The sequence below is a fragment of the Notothenia coriiceps genome, unplaced genomic scaffold, assembly GCF_000735185.1.
Source record: "Notothenia coriiceps isolate Sejong01 unplaced genomic scaffold, NC01 NC01_scaffold00003313, whole genome shotgun sequence".
Lineage (NCBI taxonomy): Eukaryota > Metazoa > Chordata > Actinopteri > Perciformes > Nototheniidae > Notothenia > Notothenia coriiceps.
Window position 1 is genome coordinate 56,380 of NW_011336014.1, and position 9,221 is coordinate 65,600.

The following is a 9,221-nucleotide window of genomic DNA, read 5'->3' on the forward strand; positions in this document are numbered from 1 at the left end:
ATTAATGAAATATTGACAGGCGCGTCGCCTGGCCTGGGCATCCGGGGCTTTAGCATGGTACCTTAAAGGTGACCTATCATGCAAAATGCACTTTTGTACGTCTTTTATACATGAATATGTGTCCCCGGTGTTCCAGGGAACTCACCAAGTGTCAGAAAACACAACCCTCTCTATTTTCCTCCATACCCAAATCTCTTAAAAAGGGGCTGCAACGGATCTGATACAGACTGATCCAGATTTGAACACTTCTGTGACGTCACAGAAGTGGCGCTACGGCTATTGGGCCAACTCCACCAATCAGGAGGAGACAGCCACGGACATTGCCGTTCGAAAGCGCTGGAGACGCTGTAGTACATATGCCAGGCCTGTAGATGGTGCTGTTCTCGCTGAATCAGCCCATGAAAAGACAGTGTTAAATTGAGCGAAATGAGGAATGGCTAAAATGCATGATCCGTTTGGTATTTTGAAAAATAAAAAGTATAAATATGCCTTATATGGGTATGGTCCTACACTATAGTATTCAAATATAGCATGATAGGTCCACTTTAAAGTTATGATCTTTGGTTTAATGGTTGTGCACATTATTAATAATAAATCCAGCGTGAGAATCTTTAATATGTTAATAAATGTTATCGAGTTAGATGTTGCTGATTTGAGGGACATTTAACCCAATTGTAGGGTTATTACTCCATTGTGCAACATTATGAAAGTCGTTCCATTTCTTTGGTCACTTGAGTAAAAGGTTCATAAGTGTCGGTGTGACTTCTGTACGTGTGGCTCTACATGCAGTGGCTAATTAAAAGCGGAAATCCTGAAGAAATGAGTGGAGAAACAGAACGAATGCAGAGTGGTTTTTATAGGGCGACTGAAGCAGTAAGCTAGTCACAAGTCCCCGTGTGTACGTGTCTCTTCCTGTGTGGCTCAGTTGTACCTGGTCTAGTGTTTTGAACAGCAGGATGTCCCGGCAGGACTCCTGCAGTCTGCAGCGCTGCTCGTCTGTTTTGGGGTGCACCACCCTGGGCTCCGTGTCCTCCTCTTCCTCGTCTGGGTTGAACGCCTCCGCACACACTGCAGAGAAGACATGTAAACACACTTCACACTCTGCAATAATATGTCCCGAGAGATTAAACAATCCATGTTAATACATTCTTCATGGCTTAGGTCAGAGTATCAACTAGATGAAATGAGTTTCCAACAAACAAAACTCAACATAGTATTGAGAACAACAAGCTAACAGGATGCTGGCAGGTAGTGACCACTCTGTCAGAATACACTACCTCTACGCACGTGGAAAGGGAACAAGTAGCACAAACTGTTCAGTTTCTTACGGGACAGGCTGACATTTATTCTGTGATGTCATAACATAACATTTATGCAATAACTGAGCTTTGGCAGGTTTGTCTCTGCAGACACAGCTGTGGGTTCCCAGCAGTGAGGACTCTGGACTCAACATTAGGGACCTGTTTACAATATATTTCTGTGATTATACTCACTTTTGTGTAAATCATCAAATAACTTTTAACATATTTAGACTTCCAACTGTAAATGCTGAGTGTGTTAGCACATGTGCATTGTAATTTACTCCCATTACAGATGTTTATTCTGATTGAACAAAGCCTGCAGATTCTACACAACAGATTTCCATCATGGTGACAAAATATCTTTAGTTTGGCATGCATGCAAAGTCATGATTTATTCCGATGCCTGCGTGCATCATATTTCTTTATTATATTCAATGAGCAAACACCAGGAAAGGACACTACACTAACATTTATTTCCTTATGCAAGTTTACGTTCTCTTTCAGAAATAAGGAGATATTTCTATCTGGCGATAAATGCTGTTGTTACGAGCAGAAAAACACAATTAATTTACTTACAAAGTGACCTTTTTTAATGACCTGTGGACATTTATTTAATTTGTATTATACCGTATGTATTTTGTATATTTCTTTAAATAAATGCATTGCAAACAGACAATGCAGACAATGTTAAATACTGCTTAATAAACGTTCATTTAATTTAAGCGATTTCCTCTCAGTTTTTATCATTTAAATGATTGTATTTTATCAAATGCAACAAAACAAACAACGCCCTGCTCTCTAGATATCTTTTCGAAAACCCAAATTGGTTGGCTAGTAATTTATAGGTCACAGTATATCAAGTTCAATACATTTTGAGGGAAGAAAGAGTTTCAGTGTTTTAAAATCACAAGAATATGAGCAAAAAAACCCACAAAGTTTCGAACACAGACTTATTTCAGTTACTGGCCAAACCCATACACACACAGTACAGGGAAAGGTTAGATGTTACACAAGCACACACACACACAAAGATATTGTATAACAGAAAATGAGGCACACAGGAGGGGCTCAGAAGTGAGGAAACCACACACACAGTGACATGTTTCCCCACACTGGGTGACAAACACTGACAAGGTCATTTCAAATTGTCACTGTGTATCTGTGTTTTCTCCAAACTCTGTCGAGACACACTCCGCTCCTCACATGACATTTACCACAAAACACATGGCGGTCTGTGGGAGCGTGTGTGTGCAATCATGAGTGGAATGTCTTATCTCTCGGCATTCATACCAGTCATGTTTGGAGCAGTGTGACCTCTGATGTTAACTCCTTTAGTTCAGCTTGATTGGCCAGGTAAATACAAAATGGACCAAATCCAACAAAAAACCTTCAAATGAGAGCCTCAGTGCTTCTCAAAACAGAATGTGATGCAGTTCATTAGAACATGATCAGGACCCAAGACGAGATATGACCCCAGAACACAAGATGTTATGTAAAATAATTATGATTAAATAATTATCCCTCTAATCATGAATCAAATTGCACTTGCAATATCAGTCATAATAATTGCAAGTAGTTATTTTTTCTAAATTGTGAAGCCCTAATAAATACATAGATGTTAGTGTGGTCACACATTGCCATTAGCAATAAGATTTGACGTCTACCATGCTAACTTCAAATGTGTTTTGTTACTAAATCAAATGCAAATATGTAATCATGTCATCATTGTTTTCAAGCCAAAGAAAATGAAATGTAGATGTGATTGTGGGTTGATATTTCTCATGTGTGAAAACCCTGATGGAGAAAATGTTGCTGCCGTCTCCTTCCTGAATGTAGCGTGGGTTGTTTCAGATGAGGATTGTATAAAATCAAATCTTTCTTCTACAATGGTAAGGATCAATTAGTCCTGTGTTACCTTCTCCAGCTGCAGTTAGCTAAACACATTCAAATAACTCTTAAAAGATAGAAGATCTAGAAATATATAAACTACTACCCAGTGTAACTTTGACAACACTTCCAGCCGCTGCGATTTCAAGAACGGTTCAGAATCTAAACTAGGCCACTGGGTCACAACTCTTCAAAAAAGCAGCAATGCTCAGATCTTCTTTTTGGGATCAACCTCTTTCCTTTAACCTTGCTCATCTACCAGTTCAGTAAATGCTTTTCCACATTTCTTAGAATGCTTAGAGCCGCAAATATTTCTCAAGAGGGAAATTATTATGTGCTTAAAAATACTCTGACTGACTGGCAACGTAGACAAGAAAAGGCAAAATATTGAATACACTTGCTATAACTGTAAAATAAATAACTATTCCGTCTTGAATCTGCATTTGTGTACATTTATAGACCAGGAAAACAGAAACACCTGAACTATGTAATTCAATCCAAACCAATAGCCCTGCATTAACTAACACTCGCAATAAAAGAAAACTACCCTTTTACACGCTCTGGTGGCTTCCTGTTAGGTGTGTGTGTGTAATAACAGATGTATTGTCTGTAATTCATCTCTTTTATTATATAATAATACACCCTTGAGCTGTAAGCGTATAACACCTGTACCGTGGGTGTCTCCAGTATGTTCCCAAACAAATCAAGAGCCAAAGAAAAAAGCAGACAAATATTACGCAGCATTATTTTTAGGCCATTTATCGCAATTTATTTAAGCCTTCTTGTCTCTTTTTTCTTCCCTTCAGTCCAAAATGCTAGCATAAAGCTCTACTGCTGAGTGTCAATGTAGCAATACATTGACCAATCAGCTTCCAGCTTCTTATCACCAAGGTCTTTGGTTACAGGTGCAACAAAGCACAGTGGTGATAACAGCGGACCACACCCGGCGTGATGCTGGCCGCTCAGAGGGGAAACCGGTTTGATACTTTCAGAGAGGGCAGTGACACATTACTTCTAAGAGTCACTCCTCAAAAGCTCCATTTGTGTTCAGAATACTGCTTTAAATCAGTTATCCAATTATTTTTGAAGCAACAGTTTTAAAAAGGTGTTTATCATATTTGACCACCTTATTTAAATGGATCGGCAAAATGTGTATTAACACCTGAGTATATATTGCCTTCCACTGAAGTTCCATGACAATAGTATTGAATAAATATCTTTCTGACAGTGCGGGCAAAAAATAAAAGTCCCGTAAAAAATTATACACATCTTGTATTGCATCATAATGTACGAGGGCCTGTACGTTTCTGTAAGGTGTGACATCTTGTCCTGGACCTTATACCAATTATTGGTGGAACACAAAAACACACCAACGACATTGGTTCAGGAAAGCGTGAGCACATAAAGCCTTTTTTTCGAATTTATTAAAAACATTAATAATTCTATTTGGCTTCTTCTTCCCTCGGGAGAAGTTGAAATGCGTCTCGCCGAGGAAACACCAACATAAAACACCTGCAACAAAACTATTTTGTAGACTTGCTAACACCTCGGGGAAACATGCAACACAGTTACGCTCCATTTCTGTTGTTGTGTTACCACAATTTATCTTAGGGGCTCAAAAAAGAATCAGAATGTTTTCACCATAACCACTACATGTCTACAGGCAACTTTTTTATCAACAGAAAAACTTTGTTGACCACATGATAAAAAAAACAAGGAGCTCTGTACAACTGGATGTTCCGAGTTGACAAGTTGCACAAATGAACAGCGCAAGCCTTTATGATGCTGTGGTACAGACAGCAGGTCAACAGAGACAGGAGGACAGCAGTAAAGATAAACATCAGCTGCAGAGCATATTTAAAGTGCAGCGCTCCATGACGGCTGACGACATTCAATTACTTATGTGTAAACACTAGACGGGTAGTCAGCGTGAGAAAACAGGAGCGTGGTACACAGAAGACCACAGAAACAGAGAGGACCCAAAACACACCCCAGGGATGTCTCTCAACACTGTGTTTTAAACCTGGGACACAAGCAAATACGCACATTATCAAAAACATACAAATCAGTACGTCTACACAGCATGGCCTCAACGTGCATGACACGCAGTATAACGCAGACTCTGAGACAGCCGGGCAGGGGTGTCTCAGGTGTGGATTACAACACACACACACACACACACACACACACACACACACACACACACACACACACACACACACCTTACCTGACACTCTCCTGTTGAATCTGCTGGGTGGTGGAGCTGTAAAGAGAAAGAGGGAGAGGTGAATTTAACATAATTGTTTTTACATAATGACATTTAATACGATTTTGAGATTGCTTTTGAAATCCTCATTATCTTCTCTGAACTGACGGTGTTCAACACAATTATTGAGGCGAAATATGAGGTGGAGGCGAGGAACAAAAAGGCAGACAGTGAGTCAGCGTGACAGGCAGCAGTCACACAGTCAAGGCAACAAGAGGTTAAGAGATTTTCAAAAGTGGGACAGGCTTCAAGATGTAGGCCGATGTGAAGGAAAACAGAGAGAAACAGAGCGTAACCAGGAAAGAAAGCCTGAGCTAAGAATTGAGAGAGTTTATATTTTCTCTACACATGGATGCTGCTGTGTGCAGTGGCTACTTGCTACAGCCTCCAGCATTAACACATAAACACACACTTTCCCACTAACAACTGTCAGCATTATTGTTCATGGCTGAACATTTAAAACCAATAAAACAAAACTTGATCAAACTCGGCAGCTGCCTGAAGCCAGACAGATATGAGAGGATTAACAAATGATAGCCCTCATAGCTACGTGTTTAGCAGTTAAATATTCATAAGGAGTAATGTGAAAGGGTAATGGTAGTTATGTTGACGTCAGATCTGTTATACCACAGCTCCTAATACATATAATCAATTAATTCTTTCCCCAAATATTGAGCGGCCCTATCTTTATCTTACACGCCAGTGTCAACACATCCGTAAGTCTGTGTTCATTAAAAATGGACGGAGATGTTAGCGGTTTGTTTACGCTTTTTGACTTGACAAACAGTCTCATCTGTGCGAGTGTAGCCAGCCCCAAGCTGTCGAGACGCAGCGTTTGGATGCACAGATGCGGCTGGGTTGTTGTTAACGTTCCTGAGCCACCAGAATGCACATCAGATGTCTTTCTGCTTTAAAAATGCAGCGTTCAAGGACTCATAACAGCAGGGAACTACCCAACTAAACTGTTTCCTTCAGCAAAACATGAAACCAGGAGCACTGTTGAGCAGCTGACCCCCATCTCCGACCCCCCCCCCCTCCCTCCCACCACCCACCCCACCTACTGCTAATATACTTGCCCTGCCTGCATACAGTTTCAAATCTAGGGTCAGACCTTGCAATGAAAATGAAATGTCTTTCCTGAAAAAAGGACCTTGAGCTAATCGGCCTGTCTAGCTTGTTCAGAAGCGCACAACATTGTGCCTATGTTTATGCTCACAGTAGCTACTGGGCTGTGTAGCCCATGGGCCTTTTGCATTAGGCCAGAGTAATATCACGATTATGTGATATTTAAACATGACACACAGGAAAAGCATAGCATGTAGCCTGAAAGCTATCCTGTTATGAGAGTCATGGCCTGTAAAATTATGCTGAAAGCATTTCATGTCCTATGTGAATTAGCGTATTCAGGGTGATTAACATTCTCAGCCCAATCTACCCCTGACCATAACCGTTAATCATCACAAGTGTGAGGTAAACCAGCACCTTAATGCAAACTCATGTTCTTTCTATTTGCATTTCCTTGTTAATTTGAATAGTGCGCTAACCAGTACTATACTTAAAAGTCTGCCATCCAGATTTATCTTTCAAGCGCTTTTCAAGGTCTAATATCTTTACAATTGACAAAAACTGCAACTAACTAATCACTTATTTATAGCTTCATCTTTTATAGATATAAATTTCTTTCTACTCGCATGTGTATTAGGAATGGTCAATTATGAAAAGCCAAATGTATATTACGAATATTCGACCCCCAAAAAAAACGGTTAACCGATTAGCCTAAATGTAGCGTACATATCCGTATATAACATTTCTTTTTTAAAGTGGGCAAAGAAATTTCAGACAGTAACGTAAAAGAACAATAGAAGATGGAATTGCAAAAAACACAATAAATAAATACATTCAAATAAGTATAGAAACCAAGTCGAATTGTCAACATGTATTGAGACTGGTGATCACAGTTACAACGAGTGACAGCTCAGGACCTACAGCTTGCATGCTTAAACATAACTTGGTTTGTAAATTATGTAAGAGCGATCATACAAGTGCACGAAGCTCCTAACATAAACGGTTAGGGCCTAACGTAACCCTATCACAACTGAGATCAACAACCGATAGCAGGTGCCTATGGCACAGAATGCAGACTGTCAGATACCATACTTGTTAAAGAATATGAGCATGTCTACCATGGCGGAGAGGAAGGCATGCAGAGGCGATTCACAATCAGGCCAGCCTGATAGAGAAGACCTCTCTCAGCCTGCGAATTGCGGCATAAGATGAGGTTTGAGTTCTGCAGTGATCTGCTGTGTAGGCAGGGTCAGCAGCCATATCATTACTAGAACTATGCATAGATCTGATGTATTGGTGACATAAACGCGTGTGAAGATTATAACGGACGTGAGACAGCGAGATCAGCACCTGCAGTCTCTGCCGACCGCTGTCGACGACCGGGTAAAGCGGAGCAAACCACACCTGTTAGACCCTAACACACTTAGCTATGGCATGGTCATATCTTTTGAAACATCGGGATTGAATTTATCAGCGCTCCATTTGGCGAATAATAAGTAATCAACTTAGGCACCGCTCCAAAAGACAATTTATGAAAGCAAATAAATAATGAAACTACAATTAAAAATATCATAACTATTGATTGGAATACCTGGATTAATATCAATATTTGAATATCTATGAATCGTTCCCATCCATAATGTTTATATCATTGGATATTATGAATCATTGTGGCAATGACTTAAAAAGGTCTATGTGGTCTCGGTGAAAAAAAAAAGCAGTGTGTTAATGTGGACTCTTACTTCGTGATGTAACTAGCATTTGACCCACGGATGATGATGATACAAGCAACCAATGTTTGTAACAACATCAAACCAAACACAGGGAAACAAAATCCTGCTAGCAAGAGGATGCCTTCGCGCTGATCAAATGTCTAACCAGCAGCTGTAATGTGAGTTTAATCATTCTGGTCATGATTTTCAACCCAGTGCACTTGGGTTACACTAGGCAGACTCAGAATAACTGAGAGAGGAGGCCTACAAGCCTATGAGTTACCTTCTGCTGGATATGAATAGAATCAGGAATAAATAAAGTGGAACAGAGAGAACTGTGCCAAGTGGGAGAATTTCCAAAGAAGGTGTTGTGTGTGTGTGATGTGTTAACCTGTGTGTGCTGTGTTGTGTGTGTGTGTGTGTGTTGTGTGTGTGTGTGTGTGTGTGTGTGTGTGTGTGTGTGTGTGTGTGTCACTGTGTGCTGTGTGTTAATGTAGTGTGTGTGTCTGTGTGTGTGTGTGTGTATGTGTGTGGTGTGTGTGACGTGTGGTGTGATGGTGTGTGTGCTGTGTGTGTGTGTGTGCAGTGTGGGTGTGTGTGTGTGTGATGCTGTGTGTCTGTGTGTTGCTGTGTGTAGCTGCATAGTATGTCTGGCCATAAACCTGGCCTTAAACCTGGCCATAAACCTGGCCCTAAACCTTGTGAATGTGTGTAACAGCATGTTAATGTAAAGAGGTCTTAAACACCTGTTTAATAACGCTGGGCCGTTACTAGTCAGCATGGATCTAGCCCGCTGCTGCTACACACACACACATATACACACACTGCGAGTCCATTGCTACCTTATTACCCTCCTGTCAGAGCCCATTAGATCTAGACTGTGAAGACTGGAGCCTCAGGGAAAATCCCACATGCACACCACTTTCCCCCCGGTCACCTGGGGAGATGGACAGAGTTTAACACTCCACTCTCCACAGAGACGCCTCTTTA

General features: G+C 40.7%; 1 protein-coding gene across 3 annotated transcripts in view; it reads right to left on the reverse strand.

The window, feature by feature from the left end:
- Positions 1-781: 781 nt before the first annotated feature.
- Positions 782-9,221, reverse strand: part of LOC104941312 (cAMP-dependent protein kinase type II-alpha regulatory subunit-like) — a 41,168-nt gene continuing 32,728 nt past the window's right edge. For 2 of the 3 annotated variants that reach the window (XM_010766397.1, XM_010766398.1), the window contains exons 3-4: positions 5,416-5,451; positions 782-1,068 (exon numbers count right to left, since the gene is read on the reverse strand). In XM_010766397.1, the coding sequence (XP_010764699.1) occupies positions 797-1,068; positions 5,416-5,451 (308 nt within the window). In that variant the 3' untranslated portion in view covers positions 782-796. The remainder of the gene's footprint in view (positions 1,069-5,415; positions 5,452-9,221) is intronic. The other variant, XM_010766399.1, reaches the window with a different exon arrangement.